The 22,687-nt window shown below is 42.2% G+C and overlaps 1 protein-coding gene across 1 annotated transcript in view; it reads right to left on the reverse strand.

Moving 5' to 3' along the window:
* RPH3AL (rabphilin 3A like (without C2 domains)) overlaps positions 1-22,687 on the reverse strand; it is a 133,076-nt gene that overhangs the window by 68,782 nt on the left and 41,607 nt on the right. The window contains exon 4 of the mRNA XM_004376261.2: positions 17,469-17,555. Within this exon, the coding sequence (XP_004376318.2) occupies positions 17,469-17,555 (87 nt within the window). The remainder of the gene's footprint in view (positions 1-17,468; positions 17,556-22,687) is intronic.

Here is a 22,687-nt window from a genome sequence, read left to right on the forward strand (position 1 = left end):
TGAAAGAATAAGGCAGTGGATCATAAAATGTGTGTCTTCAGTCGTTTCCTTTTTTTGTTGTTAGAAATGTTTGACATTTATTTTAAGGATGTTTTAGTAGGTGTCTTAGGCTGGGTTCTCTTGAGAAGCAAAACCAGTAAAGCATATAAATATCTGTATAGAGAGATTTATATCAAGGAAATGGCTCATATGGTTGTAAAGTCTGGCAAGTCTTGAAGTCTGTAGGTCAGGCATCAGTCTGGAGGCTTCTCCTGACTCACATAGCTGCAGGGGCTGATGAACCCAAGGTTGGCATGTCAGTTGGCAGGCTGCTGGCTCACGGGCTGCAGAGGCTGATGAATACCAAGATCAGCAAGCAATACAGCAGACGGCTGGCTCAAGTCCCCAGAACCAGAGGTCAGATGAGGATGAGCTGGATGCAGGATTCAGAGAGAGCAAAAGCCAGCGGACTTTGCCAGAATGTCTACATATACCGGATGCAGGCCACACCCCTGAGGAAACTCCCCTTACAACTGACTGACTGATCACATCAGATCACATCATGGAGGTGATTACACTGTATCACAAAATGGAGGATAATTACATCATTACATAACTGCCAAACTGAGAATCATGGCCCAGCCAAGTTGACACATAATCTTAACCATCACAGTCCATCCTTTGTCAACTTGGCACCTGTACACATCTCCTTAAACCATACATGATCTCTAAATAAAGACAACCACAAAGTCATACTTGCGCCTAATACGCTACAACATGCGTACAACTGAAAAAGCACTGGCCCTGTTTATAGCTTATATTTTATAAGTGAAGAAGACAAAAATATTTGATGCACACATACAAGGAAGAAACATTCATAACAACTATAGTCCTCCTTTCTGCAACTGGTCACGTGGTCGTAACTGGTATTTAGACTACCATCTTCCACCACCTATTCTGTATTCCCTTCGTCCTCAGCAAGCACTTCAGCTGGTTGGGGCTCTTTGCCTGGTGGAGTGACCCCAATTTTCATTCTGAAGGATCTGAGCCATTAGTAGTCGTGGTGGAATTGGGTTGCTGTAGTTTTCCACTGACTTTAATCACAGAGCATGGTAGTACTAAGAGATGTCCTAAGGGATCGAATGTATTCCAGACATACGCTTCTTTACCTCCATTATGTAATATCAATCTGATTTCCCCTTGATAATTAGGATCAATCATACCAGCCAATACAGTAACTCCCTTCTGTGCCTATTGATCCAGAGGCATGAGGAGCCCAAAGTGGCTAGGTGGCATTCTTAACTTCCAATTCAATGGAAAAATTGTTGCGTCTCCTGGTGGCAGCATCCTCCCTTTGGAACTAAGACCTCTAGACCCACAGAACAGAGGGTCATGAGGACAGGAAGTAAAAATTTTTTGTGAGTGGGTCACTAGGGGTAATAGTGAGTGGTACCCCTCCCATTTCCACCCCTTGATTCCTGGACACAGGAAATGCTGGCTATGGGAGAAACAGGACCACATATTGGACGCTGGTTTAGGGCACATACAGCCCCATGGAGGACATTGCCCCAACCATGCAAGGTATTGTCACCTAGCTGGTGCTGTAATTATGTTTTTAGAAGGTCACTGCATCATTCTGTCAAGACAGCTGCTTCAGGATGATGGGAAAAATGGCAAGACCAGCGAATTACATGAGCATGGGCCCATTGGTACACTTCATTTGCTGTGAATTGAGTCCTTTGATCTGAGGTGATGTAGTCTGGGATACCATGACAGTGGATAAGGCAGTCTGTAAGCTCATGGATGGTAGTTTTGGCAGAAGCATTGCGTGCAGGGAAGGCAAATCCATATCCAGAGTAAGTGTCTATTCTAGTAAGAACAAATCGCTTCCCTTTCCACGATGGAAGTAGTCCAGTGTAATCAACCTGCTACCAGGTTGCTGGCTGGTCACCTCGAGGAATGGTGCCATATCAGTGACTCGGTGTTGGTCTCTGTTGCTGGTAGATTGGGCACTCAGCAGTGGTAATAGCCAAGTTGGCCTTGGTCAGTGGAAGTCCATGTTGCCCATGCATAACCTCTATCCCTGCCACCATGGCCACTTTGCTCATGAGCCCATTGGGCAATGACAGGAGTGGCTGGGGAAAGAGGATGACTGGTTTCAACAGAATACCTCATCCAATCCACTTGATTGTTAAAATCCTCCTCTTCTGAGGTCATCCTTTGGTTAGCATTCACATGAGACACCCAAATATCTTTACTTCTTTGGCCCATACAGAGAGGTCTGTCCACATACCTCTTCCCCATACCTCCTTGTCTCCAATTTTCCAAACATGTTCCTTCCAAATCCCTGATCATGCAGTCGAACCATTGGCCACAGTGCATGAATCAGTACACAATTGCACATCTAGCCATTTCTCCTTCCAAGCAAAGTGAATAACCAGGTGCACTGCTTAAGTTCTGCTCACTGGGAGGATTTCCCTTCACCACTGTCCTTCAGAGAGGTCCTAGAAAGGGGCTATAGTGCTGCTGCTGTCCACTTTCAGGCGGTGCCTGCATATCGCACAGAACCATCTGTAAACCAGGCATGAGTTTTTTCTTCCTCAGTCAACTGCTCATAAGGAACTCCCCATGAAGCCATAGGTGCAGACTGGGAGAGGGCAGGTAATGTGACAGGCCTGGAGACCATGGACATTTGGGCCACCGTCTCATGCAACTTACTTGTGCCTTCAGGTCCTGCTTGGGCCTGATCTCATATATACCACTTCCATTTAATGATGGAGTACTGGTGTGTATGTCTGACTTTATGGCTCTGTGGGTCAGATAATACCAAGTTCATGATGGGCAGCTCAGGCCACATGGTGACTTGGTGGCCCATGGTTAAGCATTCAGTCTCTACTGAGGCCCAGTAACAAGCCAAAAGCTTCAATTGGACTCACCACGTGGTTAAGGTTAGGAAAATCCACCGTTATTCTCCAAGATCTGTTTTTTGCACAGGCCAAATAGGCAAGTTGAATGGGAATGTGGTGGGAATCACCACCCTGCATCCTTCAAGTCCTTGATGGTAGCAGTAAACTCTGTAATTACCCCAGGAACGCGGTATTGCTTTTGGTTTACTATCTTCTTAGGTAGGAGCAGTTATAATGGCTTCCAGTTGGCTTTTCCTACCATAATAGCCTTTGTTCCGCTTGTCAGGGATCCAGTGTGGGGGTTCTGCCAGTTGCTGAGTATATCTATTAAAATTATGCATTCTGGAACTTGGGAAACCACTACAGGATGGGTTCGGGGACCCACCATGAGATTAACCTGAGCTAAGGCTCTATTAATAACCTGACCTCCATATGCTTCCACTCTGACTAGTGAGCCACAGTGATGTTTTGGGTCTCCTGGAATTAGTGTCAGTTCAGAGTCAGTATCCACTAATCCCCAAAAATCTGATTATTTCCTTTTCCCCAATGAACAATCATTCTCAAAGAAGGCCACAGATCCCTTTGGGGAAGGACAGGAGAAAGATTAACAGTATAAATTTTTGACAGTGTAGTTAGGTCCTTCCTCAAGAGGACCTAGCCTCCTCTCAAGTCTAGGAATTGATTGAGGGGCTGTGTTTTGAGTTTGATTGACATTCATTTGATCTAGGATTCTTCCACTTGTACAGATCAAATAAATATTTAGTAGATTTCCCATCTATTTCCCTCCTAGGGACACCATGACGAAGTAGCCAATGCCATAAATCTATACGAGTCGGACTATTCTGATTACTGCTTTGACTTCGCTGTCCATTATCGTAACCACGCCCACCTTGTCTTTGTTGATTGAGTGCTGCCACTTGGTCCCTACCATCACGGGGTCCTCTCAGCCCCACTGTAGTTAGGTGTCAATTCAGTTAGGGCCACTGTCAAATCTGACTTATATAAAATAGTAATCACAGCAGTCTTCACAGATGTGGGGGCTCCCTTCACAAATTTGTTCCTCACCGTTGTGGTAAAAGGTGTGTCCTCTGGGCATTCCATGTGTGGCCCTGTGGGGCTAACCTGATAAATCGATTCTAACATGCCGATTTCCCTAAGCCTTTGGATACTTTCTTCTACACTATACCAAGACAGGTCTGGTACTTCAACTTGATTTAGTGTAGGCCACCGCATAATCCATGCTTCAGCAAACCAACCAAATAAACTATTAGATCCTTCCCTAACCTCTTGAGCTGAAACACTGAATGAAGAGTCTGTGCTTAGTGGGCCCATATCAATAAACTCAGACTGATCCAACTTTATGTTCCTTATACCTTTATACCACACCCTTAATAGCCATTCCACACATATTCTCCAGGTTTCTGTTTGTACATATTAGAAAAGTTAAACAGTTCTTTTGGAATGTAGTTTACCTCCTCCTGGGTCACACTTTATACTTCACCTTTTGGGGCTCAGTGGGATTTAAGTCTAGTTATAGGTCTAGAAACAAAAATGAGTGGTGGGGATGTGTTCTGAGAACATTCAGCAATGTCTTGTAAGGCATCTGCCTCAGACGAAGCCCCAGGCAATGACTCAGATGCCCCTCCAGGTGATGACTCAGATGCCACCCCAGGCAATATCTCAGACATCTCTTGAGACACAACTGGGTTAATCTCATCAGATGGGGGTGGAAGGGATAATGGTTTTACTGGGGAGGGTGGCTTAGCAAACAAAGATGGAGTCATCTCTTCAGATGGGAGAGGGCTGGTTCTGTTGGCAGAAGTGATTCAATGGAATTTAGAGGCTCAGTATCCTCAGCTTCCTGATTGTTTGCCCATATGTCCCCATCCCAAGTTTCAGGATCCCATTTCTTACCAATCAATGCCCTCACATTAACTTCAGACACCATTTGAGGTTGGGAATTCAATTGGCATTGTAATTCAGCCACTTACACTATAAGACTCTGAGTTCGTTTTTTGGCAATATCAGCTCTGTTATGTCATGGGAGAAAAATACCCCAGACTTAAATTTAATCAAAAGAGATTTGAGTCTGGGTTCTTTTCCCCACCATAACATTTTGGTGATGAGGATGGGATCCAAAGCTGTCTTCCTTCAGCAGGACTCGAGGGGTCAAGGATCAGAGCAGGCCCGCTTTCCACGGACCCTGGGAATCCCACAGAGGTAAGTCCTCTTATACTGGAAGCCTGTAATTTGTGGGGTGGTTCTCTGAGACTTTTATTAAGCTTTTTTTGTGTTCTTTGTCTGGAAACTCTCAGATATCCCTCCATGCTTTCCTTTTGATTTTTGTTTGTGATTGTTTTGTCTTGAAAACAGAGGCCTGGAGCCATAAACAGTTTGTCTCAAGAGAAACTGAAATGGTTTCAGTTGTGTTCTAGCACCATATAGTGGTGCTTGCTAGTATCTGCAGATTCGTAACTTTTAAAGGTGAAACAGCACGTGCTGAACTCTGGTAAGGGTGGGGAATGCCAGTTCAAAGTACCAGGGTGAACTTCCCTCTAGTACTGTGGCCACTTATCAGAAATTATGGGCTGAATTCAGTTCAGTATCTTGGGAAATAGCATGTTCTTACCAGTGATAAGGAAACAGACTGGTGGCTGGTCTGGAAAAATTTCGAGCTCAGTAAAAATTAACTTTTCTGCGCAGTGGATTGGAAAAAAGGAGACTTTAAAATAATAAGCAAAGTTAAGCTTTCAGGCACCTAATAAAGTTCCCTTTTGCTTCTTTGCTGGCCATTTTTTTTCTCTCTACCTGTCTACTGAAAAATGACTCCTCTGAGACTAACAGGTTTGACTCATAAACTAGCTCTAACCAGAGAAACTCCTTGACAAGTAAATCAATGGCTTACAGTCATGTGGCAACTACAAATCCAGCCAAGTGAGAAATTACACACTGGCTGGAAAGATGTCCAGGCCAGTTTTGCTTTAAAACAAGATGGCTGAAGAAATACTTCCAAAAGCCCTAGAAATAACAATGAGTTCTATTTAAGACTCTAAAACTGACTGCCCTGTTAGGAAAAGGAGAAAACCTCATTATAAAATGCCATTTAAAATTAAATATCCTGAAGGAAAAAATAAAATCTCCTACAGTCACTTTTACTCCTTAGTCAAAAGCGAAGCCCCTTGCAATTGTCAAAAGGTTCCCAATCATCCTTTAAGGACACCACTCTCATTCATGACCATGATAATTCCACTTGCAATCACCTTAAAAAGGAGGGCATGTTACAGTCATAACACCTGTAGATATGGCACTTGTGTAAAAACTTGTAAACCTAGTTTATGAAGATTTGTTTTAAATAATACGTTAGTAGGACATAGAAAAGCCTAACAATGGGCTGAAAAAGTATGAAAAAAGAAAAAACCCTGAAAAGTGATTAATGATTAAACCCAATGCTTCAGGCATTGAATTATTAGATAAAACAAAAGCAGTAGCTAAGTTTTAAAAATGTCATCCCTATGGTCCCCCCCCCCCCAAAGAAAGATTAATTGGGCAAAAGTTCAAAACTACAAACAAGGGGAAAAAGGAAAACTGCATATCATTTAGCCAAACTATTTACAAAACATTCTAGTTTAATTCAAGCATTATAGACCAGACTAAGAAAAATTTCCATTACTAAGCGAATTTGGCTTTTAAACACTGATCTTTTTAATTATCAACAAGCAGTCCCTAAAGGAGAACTTATAAGTTAGAAAGAAGTTAGATACTGCTAGCACCCAACAACTAAACTTTAGCGAAGACCTGATAGCAAAATTGTTTACCAAATTATTCACAGAATTTACATTTACCCTTGTATTAAAAAAGAAATAAAATAGTTCTCTTATTAGAAAAATACTAGTAAAGTAAGGAATTCTTTGAACCTACCAACTATGTAATTTCTCATTGCCAAGAAAAGAGGCAAGTAAAAGATTAAGTAGGATTTTGTTTCTGCTTGTGCTCTAGTAAACATTTTTAGCTTCTTTTTTGTCTGCTGTCTTGCAGATGTTTTGGTCTGGGATGCTGGCTTTAAAATTTCCAATTTGCAAAAAAAGGCTTCAGAAAATACTTGCTCCAGTTTAGATGCAAAGGTTACCTGTCCCAGGTTTGGGGTAAAGGTTACTTGTCCAAGTTTGGGGCAAGGATTCTCAGACTAGATCCAAAGGAGATCTCTGATAATTTTAAGATAGGTCAACCTGACTGAAAGAGCTTGAAATTGTGTAGCTATTTGTATGTATGTGTGTGTTGTCTTGTTTTGTGTTGTGCTGTTTTAAGAATGTTATTTTGTTGTTGGTTGTCATAGAATGGAAAATCATAAAGAAAAACATGGGCAGAGACCTTAGAAGCCTGTTATTTGAATTAGCTAATGAGTATGTGATTTTCACCCAAGATGGTGACCACTTGGACAAAATCTGCTGTAAGTCACCAAGAAAAGTGGATAAGATTCTGTCTTGAGGACTTCGGTTCTAATCTAAAGAAAGCATTCAATCTGGGTTTCCTTTTTTTTCACTCTGTGTGCCATCATAAGGTAGGTCACTCTAACCCTCAGCTTCAAATAAGATGACTTCTTGTGTCTGTCTTATGAATTAGGTTTTCAATAGCTACTCTAAAAAACTTTAATATGAATTAGTCTATTTAAAAAAGTACACTGAAAAAAGATTAATTGTTCATTTTGATTGATATAACAAAGACTTAAAAAGAAATGAATTATTCTAAATTGCAATCTCTAAACGATCCTATGAAACATGAAAAAAAACCAGAATTATGAAAATAAAATAATTTCTTACCTCTGGATGGTATTATTAAATTATATTATAATACTCCTTTAAAGAACTTATTCTAATTGGTTTAATGACAACTAAACATTCCTATAAATTAAATAGTCCTAACATTCCCAAGAATTTATAAAAAATAATTTTGTTCTAACAAATATTTTTATGCCAACTTTAAAAACAACAGCTTAAAAACTAAAGCTTTCTAAATAACTTCAGCTCGATATTATATAAAATATGTTTTACTTAGAGAAAAAGAATAACAATTTTATTAAATCCAGAATAAGATGAAACTGTTTACAGTAATTATATTTTGTGATATATAAGTATTATATATTAGTAATATATTACAGATAAATTAATTTACTGATATTAAACTAAGTTGATAGATATTCATTATAACTTGTTTACAGACTCTTACTTGTATACCACAGGAAAAGGATATATATATATTTATATCTGATAATAAATATGTTCATTTTATGTCACTTAAAGAGTTATAAGAAATATTTAACAAAGACAAGAAATTTAAAAGGCTTATTAAAGATTTTTGTTTAATATCAAAGTTCTGGTTTATTGCAACTAAAAGCTTAATGAGTTAATTCATAAGAATTTTTTAAAGCTTAATGTCAAATAACATATAAAGCAAATAATTAGGTTTCTCATGTTAAAATAACAATTTCCCTCAATTAATAGGCTGAAAGGTCAATTTTATTTTTTGTGCAATCTTCCTCAAAAACAAAGGTTCAACAAAATAAATTCCTGAATCAAAAACAAAGCCACATTGTTTTGAAAAAAAGTAAGGGTTTTACATTTAAAATCTTCGCTTTAAATAACTTAAGTATTGTTTCTGATAGACTCCTGACAACTTTGAAACGTTGTAGACAGCCACAATTTGTTTTGTAAAAAAAGAAAAATACAAAAAAGATTTATTTGTACGTTATAAATGACATAAAATACGTTGTCAAAATCAGGAAAAGTAACAATTTTTTAAATTAAAAATTATATGTCAATAATTTTTACCTAATGCTGGACAACAAGCACATGATATTACATCATTTTATTATTTAAATTGCTAAACTGTCAAAACTTTGTTTCCTTTTAAATTCAGCATCATCAAAACCAATGGTTTCAACGAATGAATTCACACCATTTACCCATAAAGTTTTTATTACTATTCAAAGGTGTAGCTTAATACATTCTTGATATATCCTGACTATATGGTACCATGCCTCAAAATTATTATGTTATATCTAAAGCTCTTTGGAAATGAGAATAATCATTACGTTTAAAGATATTTTTATCTAAAGTTTTATTTAACTTCATTTGGTTTTACACTACTTTTGTAATTAACGCCCATCAAGTCTTTTCACTTTTAAGAATTATTATTATAAATTAACCATAGATATTTTTATAAGGTCATTGGAAGCTCCACAGACACATCCAAACTCCCTGAGGGATCCAATTACTGGGCTGAGAGCTGGGGACCATGATCTCAGGAAACATCTGGCTCAACTGGCATAACACAGTTTATAAAGAAAATGTTCTACATTCTACTTAGGTGAGTAGTGTCTGGGGTCTTAAAAGCTTGTGAGTGGCCATCAAAGATACTTCACTGGTCTCACCCGATCTGGAGCAAGAGAGAATGAAGAAAACCAAAGACAAAAGGGAAAGATTAATCCACAGGACTAATGGACCACAAGTACCACAGCCTTTTCCAGGCTAAGTCCAGCATAACTAGATAGTGCCTGGCTACCATCACTGACTACTCTGACAGGGATCACAACAGAGGGTGCCAGACAGAGCTAGAGAAAAATGTAGAAAAAAATTCTAACTCACAAAAAAAGACCATACTAACTGGTCTGACAGAGACTGGAGAAACCCCAAGAGTATGGCCCCTGGACACCCTTTTAACTCAGTACTAAAGTCACTCCTGAGGTTCACCCTTCAGCCAAAAATTAGACAGGCCCATGAAACAAAACGAGACTAAATGGGCACACCAGCCCAGGGGCAAGGATGAGAAAGCAGGAGGGGATAGGAAAGCTGGTAATGGGGAACCCAAGGTCAAGAAGGAAAGAGTGTCGACATGTCATGGGAGTGGCAACCAAGGTCACAAAACAATATGTGTATTAATTGTTTAATGAGAAACTAGTTTGCTCTGTAAACCTTCATCTAAAATACAATAAAAAAAATAAATTAACTATAGCCATTTTTAAGTTTATCATTCATAGATAAGTTTTACACCTTGTTAATTCACTGAAAATGCATCAGAACAGTCTGTATCAGACTCATAAAGAGGACTATAATATTTTGAACATAAATGCCATGGGACTGAATCAATTATGTAGAAACTGACAGAGTTTTTTCAAATTGCTACTGATCCAGAATAATATGGAACCAAAATTGGCTAGGACTAAGTAAACTAAAAGAATTACCATAGGGTTTTTGTGAAAATATTAGTGATGTTCAGTGTTCTAATTTCTAGATATAGGAAACAATTTTCTTTTTCTTTCCCTCTTTTAATATAAGAATCAGCTATTTCAAGAACTAATAACACTACACTAGTTACAGAATATCCTATGAATTAAGAGATGTTGTGGCTTGTGTCTAAGTTTTGACTAAATACATTCAGAATATTTTAAATAATTCCACCTGTGGACTCCAAGAAATAAATGCTGAAATGACTATAATGAGACGAGGAATTCTTCAAAAGCAAATGGCCCTCCTTTATGTTATTTATACCAACTCTAATATTGTTAAATATTGTCAATTTTTAATCCAGTACTCTAAAGAGTATTTTCACAGGTTAAAGGCACTTTTGACAACCAAAAGCCCAAATCTCAAAATCTGCCTAGTACTGTTCCAGAAGACTATATATATTAGAAAAGATATCAGTTAAAAGATTCCCTGGAGCCTCGTTAAAAAGGACTATATGTAGTTCTCTTTGCTAATCGTCGTGCTGTTAAATTACAGAATTAAGACCTAGATACACCTCTCCCAAAGCTGGTGCTCCTACTTGGACAGTTTAACCATTTAAAGGACTGTCTTAGTCATCTAGTGCTGCTGTAACAGAAATACCACAAATGGATGGCTTTAACAGAGATTTGTTCTCTCACAGCCTTGAAGGCTAGAAGTCCGAATTCAGGGTGCCAGCTCCAGAGGAGAGCTTTCTCTCTCTGTTGGTTCTGGGGGAAGGTCCTTTGTCATCAATCTTTCCCTGGTCCAGGAGCTTCTCAGTGCAGGACCCTGGGTCCAAAGGACGCACTGTTTTCCTGGCTCTTGTTTCTTGGTGGCATGAGGTCCCCATGTCTCTCTGCTCACTTCTCTCTTTTATATCTCAAAGAGACCAACTTAAGACAAAACCTAATCTCATAGACTGAGTCCTGCCTCAATAACATAACTGACGCTAATTCCATCTCATTAACATCATAAAGGTAGGATTTATAACAAATAGGAAAATCACATCAGATGACAAAATGGTGGATAATCACACAATACTGGGAATCATGAACTAGCCAAGTTGACAGATATTTTTGGGGGACACAATTCAATCCACGACATTCCATCCTTTGGCTCCCAAAAATTCATGTCTTTACCACATGTAAAACACATTGACCCCATCATATCATAGCAAAAGTCTTAAATCAACTCCAAGTCTAAAATCCAAAAATTCCTCATCTGTGAAATCTAGAATACAAGTTGTCAGCTTCCAAAGTACAATGGTGGAACAGGCACAAGCTAGATTACAAATTACAAATGGGAAAAACTGGAGGGAAACAAGGGATGACAGGCACCAAGCAAGTCAGCAGAAACACATTACATTAGCCCTAAAGGTTTGAAAATAATCCTCTTTTCTCAGAGACCATTTAGGCAGTGGCCCTGCCCTCTAGACTCTAGGTATTGGCCGTACTCTCTGGATTCTGAGTAGAGGCCTTTTGGCCCTGGGCTTCAGGCTCCACCTTCCAGGCCCACTGGAATGGCAACTCTGCTCCCTTGGCTTTGGGCGGCCCCATTCTCCTAGTCCATCTGAGTGGAAACTCCACACTTTGAGACTGAGGCAGCTCTGCTTCCTGTGTTCCTTGTCTCCTCAGCTTCTGTTTCCTGGTTCCTTGGACTCTCGGCTCCTCAGGCCTCATTGCCCACATCTGCCCTGCTGGGGCAAGTGTTCCCAAAGCTCTGTAGCTTCACTGATAAGTGCCTGGCGGCAACCCACTCCACTAGTAAACTTCAGCCATAAGGCAATCAGCTCTCTTGCTCAGTGGGTCAGCAAGCCTAGGTCCACTGATAAGTGCTTGGAGACACCCCACTCTGCCAGGAAGCCTCCTGCACAAAGGCACTCAGCTGTCTTGCTCCGTGGGTCAGCTCCAGCACTGTCTTATGCTCGTCTCCTGGTTCTGCTACTGCCATTTCTCTGCTTCTGCTGTTTCTTTGCTGCTACTTCTCACCATCTGCACTGTCTCCAGTGTTAACAGCTCTCCTCACTTCCTTCTGAGTCCTCACTAGAATTGTCTTTGATGTCCATAATTCCACCAACAGTCGCTTTAACATAATCTAGGCTTTTACTATTAGGCACTTTAAAATTCTTCCAGCCTCTATCCGTTCACAGTTTCAAAACTACTTCCACATTTTAGGTATTTGTTAGAGCAGCACCCCATTCCCAGTACCAAATTCTGCCTTCGTCATCCAGTGCTACCATAACAGAAATACCACAAGTGGATGGCTTTAACAAACAGAGATTTATTCTCTTACAGCCTTGGAGGCTAGAAGTCCAAATTCAGGGTGTCAGCTCCAGGGGAAGGCTTTCTCTCTCTGTTGGTTCTGGAGGAAGGTCCTTTGTCATCAATCTTCCCCTGGTCTAGGAGCTTCTCAGTGCAGGGGCCCCGGGTCCAAAGGACATGCTATTTTCCTGGCTCTTGTTTCTTAGTGGTATGAGGTCCCTATGTCTCTCTCCTTAGTTCTCTCTTTTATAACTCAAAAGAGATTGACTCAAGATACAATCTAATCTTGTAGACTGAGTCCTGCCTCATTAACATAACTGCTGCCAATCTCACCTCATTAACATCATAGAGGTAGGATTTATAACACATAGGAAAATCACATCAGATGACAAAATAGTAGATAATCACACAATACTGGGAATCATGGACTAGCCAAGTTGACAGATGGTTTTGGGTGACACAATTCAATCCATGACAAGGGCTCAAGCTAAAACTCAAAAATTGCCAGAATAAAAAACAACTTATTCCAAGATCCAGGACCAGGCCTGTAAATTCTTTATTCCCAAACACTGGAACACATAAATAGAAATACAATTCTCAGACCCTGTATATTTCTTTTTCTAGTATTTGCTATTCTTTTTTCTTATATACCTTTAAGGTCTGTGGACTAATAACTTTCCCTTGGTGAATAAATGTTATAGAAATTATTGCTCTGTACCTAACTCTCATTGTTTTAAAGTAGCTTTATTCTATCAACTAGGTTTTATTAACTGATAAGACAAATTTGTATAAGTAAATCTTTCCATGTGTTTTAACCTAAAAATGTTCCTTTGTATTTTTCTTAATAATCATTAAGTTATTTGCTGCACTCATTGTTTACTCATATATGCCCTTGTTTAAAGAATCCTATTTTAATTTTTCAGTCATTTGTATGCTAATTGCTCTTGTTTATTTCTTCTGGGCAATTTTCCTCCATTATCAAGCCTTTCTTAAGTTCTTTGTTACTATGCCTTGTAATAACCAGTGAGTGAGGCTTAAAAGGATAATGCTTTTGTCAGACTGGCTCAATCAACAGCAACTACCTCCTGTTACTCTTGAATTAACACCACTAGTGAAATGGAAGAAGACATTTGTAAAATATATCAACAAGTAGTTTGGCTTCACTCTATTCCACCTATGGCTATACTTTCTTTTTCTGATTTATTCAGTCAGTTACCACAAGGAATAGGGTCTTGGGTCAGAACTTTATTGCAAACTGGAATAGTTATTCTGATAACAATTGGAATTGTAATTGTCAAATGTATTATGAAATGTGTGCCCAATTTAAGAAACTCTTCACCTCTGAAGCAAATTATGTACATTAATTCATCTCACTTTTGTAACATGGTGGATGAGTCCTGCACCCTATATTAGCTTCAATGAAGAGGTCAGATATTCCTCCAATCTGGCCTAGGTCTCTGAGTCATTACCCTCCCAGATAACAACATCTTGACAAGATGCATGCTGAAGCACCAGATGGTATTTGACTAAGTAAGTCGTGACTTTAAAGGCCAGAACCAGGATGGGCCATCATCTAGGATATAAGGACCATGCTAAGGGCATCTTGTGGTGAAGTGGTTAAGAGCTCGGCTGCTAACCAAAAGGTCAGCAGTTTAAATCCACCAGCTGCTCCTTGGAAACCCTATAGCGCAGTTTTATCCTGTCCTATAGGGTCGCTATGAGTCAGAATTGACTGGACGGCAATGGGTTTTTATGGGTTTAAGGACATCTCATAATAAAATCACTGGAGATGGCTGCACAGGCATAGCACAGTGAATTTCCTGGAGCTGCCCTGCAACCAAGGAACCAGTGGTCCCTGACTATGGAGAAAGAGGCTCAACACAAGAAATAAATCAAGCATAAACCATAAATATGGAGTCTCTACCTGGAAGCAATATATCAACAATCCATGCAGAAGAAAGCATGCCCATAGTGTGATCAAAGGATGTTCAATCAAAATCCTTGATCAAAAGGAGGGAATAACATGAAGACCCTAAAAAATTACTATGAAGTATCTGGCCTGAATAAGAAAAGCTAAAGTGGGGTCCAGGTTAGATTTCACTCTGTGTAGAAACCTGTAGAACCAGAAAACTAAACTGGTTAGGGCAGTTCTGTCTGTTGTCTGGTATCTAAGAGAATGTGGGTTTTTTTCCCCTTGTAACAAAGCCAAAGAGCTTTTACATAACTTCCACATTTCCAGAGAAGAATGTCCTATGACCACTCTGTGAATTTGTATGGTTGTTAAGTGGCAACTAACGAACAAAGCACCCATATCACTATGTAGTAGCTATCTTACCTCATCAAGCACCAATCAGAATTTTGTTAGCTTGTTTCCAAAGGAAACTTAACCCAAACAGCTTGTCTCTATCATTTGTTCCTAAGGAGCCTTAAAACAAAACTTGTAAGCCACCAATCAATGTAATGTCGCTAAGTAGGTAACTAGTCAACAAAGCTCTGTAAACCAATCATTATTAAAGTCCCATTTTGTTATCCCATCTTTGTCACCAAAATGACATAGGGGGAAAAGACCCCAGACTCATATTTAATTAAAAGAGATTTTTATCTGCACACTGCTCATCTCCTTTCATCCAGCTCTCCTTGTGGAATGGTTTTTCTGTTGCCTCCACCCAGCCCCTGACTCCCCCAGTGCAGAGCTACGTGTCTTGGGTTAGTGGTGAGCTGCTTGTCCATGGTGATCATAGGATTATTACCAGAGCCAACCATCAAAGCACTGGGCAGCCTGGCCCAGGCCCTGGCTGTGTGTTCTGCTTCTAGCTTCCCTCAGTGTTCAGCTTTCTGATTAAACTCTAGTCTTGGAGTGTATCCCTGCCTTGTTTCAGCTTCCTCTTCTAGATGGGAATGCCCCATCATCAGCCCCCATTTTCAGTGACCCTGGCTCTGATCCCCGACCTCCTGTGGGACACTGTTAGTCCCCATGCCCTGAAAGAGCCCAGCAAGCCATGCCTTCAGCCCCTCTTACTATTTTGAGCTTCTCACCCACTGAGATATATATCTCGTTGTTGAGCACAGGTAAGTTTACCTGTTGTTGCTGCTGCTTTAAAAATATTTTCATCTATCATTGCTAAGTCTTTGGAACCAGGTAGGTCACAGAGAGAGCCTCAAAGTGTGAACTAGTATTATTCTATCTTGCCTGGAGGTCCCTGTCCCTGATTCCTTGTCTCTAAATGGAGGTGCTAATACCCTCTTCCTTGAGTTGCTGTGAGAATTCAGCAAGATACTTTATTGTACTTCAGGTGAAGGTTTACAAAACAAATAGTTTCTCATTAAACAGCAGTACACATATTGTTTTATGACATCGGTTAACAAGCCCACGACATGTCAACCCTCTCCCTTCTCCACCCTATTTTTTTTTTTTTGTGAAAATATACATAGCCAAAGATACACCATTTCAAAAATTTCTACATGCACAGTTCAGTGACATCGACTACACTCTTCCAATTGTGCTGCTATTCTCACTTTAGATGAAGGTTTACAGAACAAAATAGTTTCTCATTAAACAGTACATGTTGCCCTGTGACAATGGTTAACAACCTCACAACGCATCAACACTATCCTTACTCAACCTTGGGTTCCCTATCACCAGCTTTCCTGTCCCCTTCTGCCTTCTAGTCCTTGTCCCTGGACTGCTGTGCCTCATTAGTTCCATTTGGTTTTATGGGGCTGTCCACTTCCCGGCTGAACGGTGAACCTTGGAAGTGACTTCACCACTGAGCTAAAAGGGTGTCAATCTGGTCTTTTTTTTGTGAGTTAGAATTTTGTTCTACATCCTTCTCCAGTTCTGTCCAGAACCCTCTGTTGTGATTCCGGTCAGAGCAGTCAGTGGTGGTAGTCGGGCACCATCTAGCTGTACTGGACTCAGTCTGATGGAGACCTTGGTAGCTGTGGTCCATTAGTCCTTCAGACTAATCTTTTCTTTGTATCCTGTTCTCTTCATTCTCCCTTGCTCCCGAAGGGATGAGACCAGTGGAGTACCTTAGATGGCTGCTCACAGGCTGTTAAGACCCCAGATGCTACTCACCAAGTAGAATGTAGAACATTGTCTTTATAAACTGTTATGCTAATTGAGCTAAATGTTCCCCGAGACCACGGTCCCCACAGCCCTCCGCCCAGCAATTCAGTCCCTCAGGGAGTTTGGATCTGTCTACAGAGCTTCCATGACTTTTCCTTGTACAAGTTGTGCTGGTTTCCCCAGTATTGTGTATTGTCTCACCCTTCACCCAAGATACCACTTACCTATTGCCTATTTAGTATTTCCCCCCAACCCTCCCATCCTGGTAACCAACAAAGATTGTTACTTTTTGTATGTGAACTTTTTCATGGGTTTTTACAGTAGAGGTCTCATACAATATCTGTCCTTTTGTGACTGACTTATTTCACTCAGCATAATGTCCTCCAGTTTCATCCATGTTATGAGATGCTTCACAGATTCATCATTGTTCTTTGTGTCGTTTTTTTTTTTTTTTTTAAAGCACCAGAAGCGACATTGGAAGTGGCACAGCAGACCCTGGCTGCATTTGATTTCCAGACCCCCTGCTAACTATCCCGGTGCTCACAAGTTTCTTAACCTCTTGTGCCTCCATTTCCCCACCAATAAAAGGACTTACCTATGGGATTGATGTGAGGATGAAATGAATTAACACATGCAAAAACTTAGTGCAGTGCCAGGTACATAGTAAATCTTCAACCCAGGGTAGCTATTACTATAACAATAGCCGCCCTCCCCGCCCCCCAAATGCCACATGCACGTACACTGACAGTGGGAGGGACTTCCCACTGAAACCAGGGTCCAGAGGCACAGCAAAACCAGGGCCCACTGGCATCTCTGCACTTGGGAAATGGGCAAGCCAGCAAGGTGCCTCCTCCTCACCTTCGTCCGCTGTGCCCCCTACCCTGTTAATCCTTTCTTGACCTTGAGAGAAACCCCTCCCAGCGACCATAAGCGAATGTGCCGGGCTCTGCCCGGCGTCCCCCGCACCCTCCAGCGTGCCCGGGTGGTACTCTACCTCTCTCTGCTCACTGCAGATCTTACACAGCCACAGGGGCCGCTTCTGGCCGGGGGAGGCCTCGATCCCACATTTGGTGCAGACTTTCTACAAGAGAGAGAAACATAAACACTTCAGCTGCTTCCTCCTCGGCTGAGGGGCTAGGAAAGCTGTGATTATGGCTCACTTTTTTTTTTTTTTTTTTGATTTTACTTTTTGTTGTTGTTGAGAATATACACAGCAGAACATACACCAATTCAACAGATTTCTACATGTACAATTCAGTGACATTGATCACATTCTTCGAGTTGTACAACCTTCTCACTCTCCTTTTCTGAATTGTTCCTCATTCATTAACATAAACTCACTGCCCCCTAAGTTTCCTATCTAATTTTTTGTTTTGCTGTTGCCAATTTGATCCCGTATAGATTTAAAAACACAACACTCAAGGCAGACATTCTTTACAAACTAAACTAAACTGGTCTTTAGTTTAAAGAAGACTTCAGGGAATATGTTCGGTTTAAAGTTTAAAGATTATCTCAGGGCAACAGTTCATCTACCTTCAATGACTCCAGAAAGTCTAGATTCCATGAAGATTTGAAATTCTGTTCTGCATTTCCCCCCGTTTTGATCAGGATTCTTCTATAGAATCTTTGACCAAAACGTTCAGTAATGGCAGCTGGGTACCATCTGAGGTTCACTTTTGCATTTTCCAAGGGAACAGCATTTGCTGTAGGCCAAGGGAAGAGGGTAGATACTCCAAAAGGCACAGACAATCCCAAAATCCTTGGTTGGCTTTGGGGCACAATGAATGCTTCTCATGATATCGATTCAGTCCCGCAATTAGGTTTTGTTAGGATACAGAGAAAAATAAACTTGCTGATATTCCCAGCTGCATCATCTTTAATAGCAAAGAACTAGAAACAACCCAAATGGCCAAGACCAGGGGAAGATTCAGGCAAACACACCAGAATATGGTCCTAACCTCCAGATTGTGTTGATATGTGAAACTGCAGGCAGGAAATAATGTTACTCAACAAAGAAAACGTACATTTGTATGTGCCATGCAAAAGCAAACGAACAAAAAACTCACAGATGTGCTAGACAGGTCAGAAGATGATATAGTGAGAAATACTAGTGGCAGCATGAGCACTTACTCTAGGCCAAGCCCCCTGTAAGTATCACTTCATTTAACCATCCCAGTAACCCTATTATGTAAGCATTAGACCCATTTTACACGAGGGCTCTGGGGCTCAGAGAATTTGCCCAAGTTCACACAGCTAGTAAGAAAAGGATTCTAGAGCTTCTGTTGTTGTTGTTTGCCTTGAGTCTCTTCAGGGTGACCCTGTGTATTAGAGTAGAACTGCTCCGTAGAGTTTTCCTGGCTGTAACACGACATTATGCTTGGTAAAGTAGAGGGTCATCGAAAAAGAGGAAGGCCCTCAATGAGATGGATTGACAGAGTGGCTGCAATAACGGGCTCAAACATACCTATTATTGTGAGGATGGCACAGGACTGGAAAACGTTTTGTTCTGTTATACATAAGGTTGCTATGAGTCAGAACTGACTCAACGGCACCAAATAACAACAATCTTTATGGAAGCAGTTTGCCAGGCCTTTCTTCTGCAAAACTGCTGGGTGAGTTCAAATCCAGCCTTTATGTTAGCAGCAACCTTTATGTTATATTGCAAACCACCTATGCCACCCAGGCTCCTCTAGAGCTTTTAGCCATTATGTAATTTCCTGCAGACATGGAAATAGCCAGAACCTAGCTTCTACAGTGCTTTTCATTCTATAGCATTGCTTAAGCTCATAACTTCTAAATACATATTTTGCTTCCACTTAACCTGCAGCAACAAGCAGAGGTGGGAAAGGCCACAAGGAAACCCGCTGGAAGGCAGAGGGGGCCCTGATGGTGCTGACGCTTGTTCCTAGCTAACCCAGGCAGAGTCTGATTCAGTGATGCCTTCTCCTCCTCGGAGGACTGTCTCACAGCTAATCAATCTTTCTGCCATGTGGGCAGCTGCCTATCCCTGAGGGGTGGGGGCTCTCTCCTGTGCCCCTGCTGGGGGAGGCTGGATCTGTTGCTTGGCCTTTTCTGCAGGCTGCCAAGTGAGCAAGAAGCACATTGCTCCACCAAGAGAGAAATGTCACCAACTTGGCTTCCCAAAGCATGTCGTCACCTGCCTGACTGGGGTGGCTGAGCCCAGCGCTGCAGGAGGGAGGGAGCCAGCACGCAGTGGAAGGGAAGCTATGAGACATTTGTGGGGGATGAGGGTTTGCTACCAACCAACATTCAGGTACAAGAAATGGCACATTTCTTTTAGTTGTCCAAATAAAATGTAATCTGCTCCAAGCTCCTGTCCCCCTGGCTGCCAGGAAAGTCCATACAGCCATAACTGGCCTCTCCCCAGGTCTGGTGAAGGTCCTAGGCTCAGGGTCTTCAGCAGCCCAGTATATCTGGGGAGGGTCCCTAGGCACTGTCCATGCTGTTCACTGATGCACTGCTCACCCTCCAAGCTCTCATGGTCCCTTGAAGTAGACAGGGGGCAGCCACTTCTGTGCCAGGCTTGGGTTTGGGGTCTTTGCTGGGCTAAGGCTCAGCTTCTTATCTACAGTCCGTCTCTTTGGAACCCTAAGCCACCATCGCTGACTCAGTCTGGGGACATTTTCCCTCTCCCACAAGAGCTTCCTCTCCTACCCCTCCCAACACTTACCCCAATCTTTCTATCTCCAGGGTTGTTGTTAGTTACCATCAAATTGATTCGGACCCATGACGACCCCATGTGTGCAGAGTAGAACTGCTCTGAGGTGCCTCTGCATGGGTTCAAACCACCGACCTTTTGGCTAGTAGTTGAGCACTTAACTGTTTGCACCACCCAGGGACCCATATCCAGGGTAGGGTCCCCATAAACCCACAATATGGGCCCCTCCTCCCTTGGGTAAAGGAGAGAAGAGGCGGGTGCTGAAGCCAGCTGGCTTTGTTTCCTGGCTGATCCCCACCAGCTCCTACACACCGTGCAAGCGTGAAAATGAGTATGGTCTTCTCAGATGTGAGGTTTACTCACTGCGTTTTCTACATGTTTACAGGGTTCAGTGACAGCTCACCCTACACACCCACGAAGCACTCTAGGGGGCCGCTCGCTTTTTTTTAATTGTTGTTAAAAATATGTATATAAAAAACATGTTTGCCAATTTAACTTTTACATGTATAATTCAGTGACACCAATTACATTAATCATGTTGTGCAACCATTCACCAGTATCTGTTGCCAAATTTTCTATCATCATAAACAGATATTCACTGCTTCCTAAACAAAGACTCCTGGGGGGCTACTCTGGGCGGAGGGCTTTAGTGGCTGTGGTCTAAACCCTAACAAACCCTGGAAACCCTGAGCTGTGGTATGGGGAACCCCCCCACTCCCCCCTCACCGTCCTTTCCACAGGCTATGGGATGAGACAATGGTGTTAGAATCAGGAGGGAATAAAACATCAATTGCTGCCATTTATTGGGCTATTATCTGGGCCAGGTACTGTGACCCTGGCAACAAAGCATGAAAGAGGTGGATATTATGATTTCCATTATACAGATGAGGAAACTGAAGCTCAGAGATGTTCAAGAACCTGCCTGAGGTCACACAGCTAGTTAGTGAGAAACTTGAGTCCAGGCTGGTCTGACTCCATGGCTCCCCTCTTCCAGACCTCAGGAGAGCCAGGTCCCCCTCCCCTGCCCAGGTGCCAGGCTGGTGCCTCCACTCTCCAGGGAGTTGTTTCCACTTAGTGTGGCCCTGGGGATGTGGCTGATGGCTCTCATCTCATCAGCAAGGGAATGGGCAAAGAAGGTAATGGCCTGGGACAAGGCCCCACTGGGGATGTGGGTGCAGGTGGCAGGTGCTCAGCAGCTCTGTGACACTCTCGTTCTGAGAGCACAGACTTGGGCGGGGAGTCTGGCTCTGTCCTCCATGGCATCTCTCAGGAGGGAGGGCAGCTCTGTGCAGGAGAGAGGTTTCCAGCCCAGCAGCCTCCCTCCAGCACCCTGCAGACTTTCCCTCAGTCTAATCTTCCTCTCTGGTGCTCAGGAGGTGACCCTTCCCACACATGCCGGGGAAGTGCAGCCTCTGGCCCCCAATAGGACTAGATCCCCCCACCTCAAGAGCCCCTCATTTTGCTCCACACACGGGAAGCCCTAGAAATGGGTGCATCATTCCCCCTGGAATCACTTCGAGCCCCAGATCCACCCAGGCTCACTCCATCCTGTACTCTGTTACCAATTTTATTTTCCTGAAACACTGCTCTCAGCACTTCCAGAGGCCGTGCAGCATGGTGCTGAGGGCACAGGATCCGGAGCAAGAAAGGCCCAGTGGGTCCTTGGGTGAGCTACTCAAGCCTCATATAGTGAACTGAATTTTACCAATTGCCATTGAGTTGACTCCGACTCACAGATACCTCACGTGTGCCAGAGTAGAACCGTGCTCCATAGGGTTTTCAGTGTCTGATTTTTTAGAAGTAGATTGCCAGGCCTTTCTTCCAAGGTACCTCTGGGTGGATTGAACCTCCAACATTTTGGTTAGCAGCTGAATGCGTTAACCATTTGCACCACCCAGGGACTCCTACTGGGTTGAATAGTGTCTCCCTAAAAGGTGTGTCCAAGTCCTGACCCCGGTACCTGTGAAAGTGACCTTATTTGGAATAGGGTCTTTGAAGATGTAATTAAGGATATCAAGATAAGGTCACCCTGGATTTAGAGTAGATCCCACATCTAATGACTGATACGCTTCTAAGAAGGGGAGAAGACACACAGAGACACAGGGAAGTGGCCACGTGAAAACAGAGGCAGAGATTATGGTCACAAACCAAGGAACTCCAGGAGCCTCCAGATACCGGAAGAGGCAAGGAAGGATCCTTCCCTGGAGCCTCTGGAAGGAACACAGCAACCGACACCTTGAGTTCGGACTTCTGGCCTCCAGAACTGTGAGAGAATAAATTTCTGTTTTAAGCCACCCAATTTTTGGTGATTTGTTATGGCAGCCCTAGGAAACTAATATACCTCTGTAAGCCTCAAATGAAGCCCTGGTGCTGCAGTGGTTAAGCACTCAGCTGCTAACCAAAAGGCCAGTGGTTAGAACCCATCAGCCGCTTCGCGGGAGAAGATGTGGCAGTCAGCTTCTGTAAAGATTACAGCCTGTAGGGCAGTTGTACTCTATCCCATAGGGTTACTATGAGTTAGAATTGACTTGACA

The sequence above is a fragment of the Trichechus manatus genome, unplaced genomic scaffold (assembly GCF_000243295.1).
Source record: "Trichechus manatus latirostris isolate Lorelei unplaced genomic scaffold, TriManLat1.0 scaffold00040, whole genome shotgun sequence".
Lineage (NCBI taxonomy): Eukaryota > Metazoa > Chordata > Mammalia > Sirenia > Trichechidae > Trichechus > Trichechus manatus.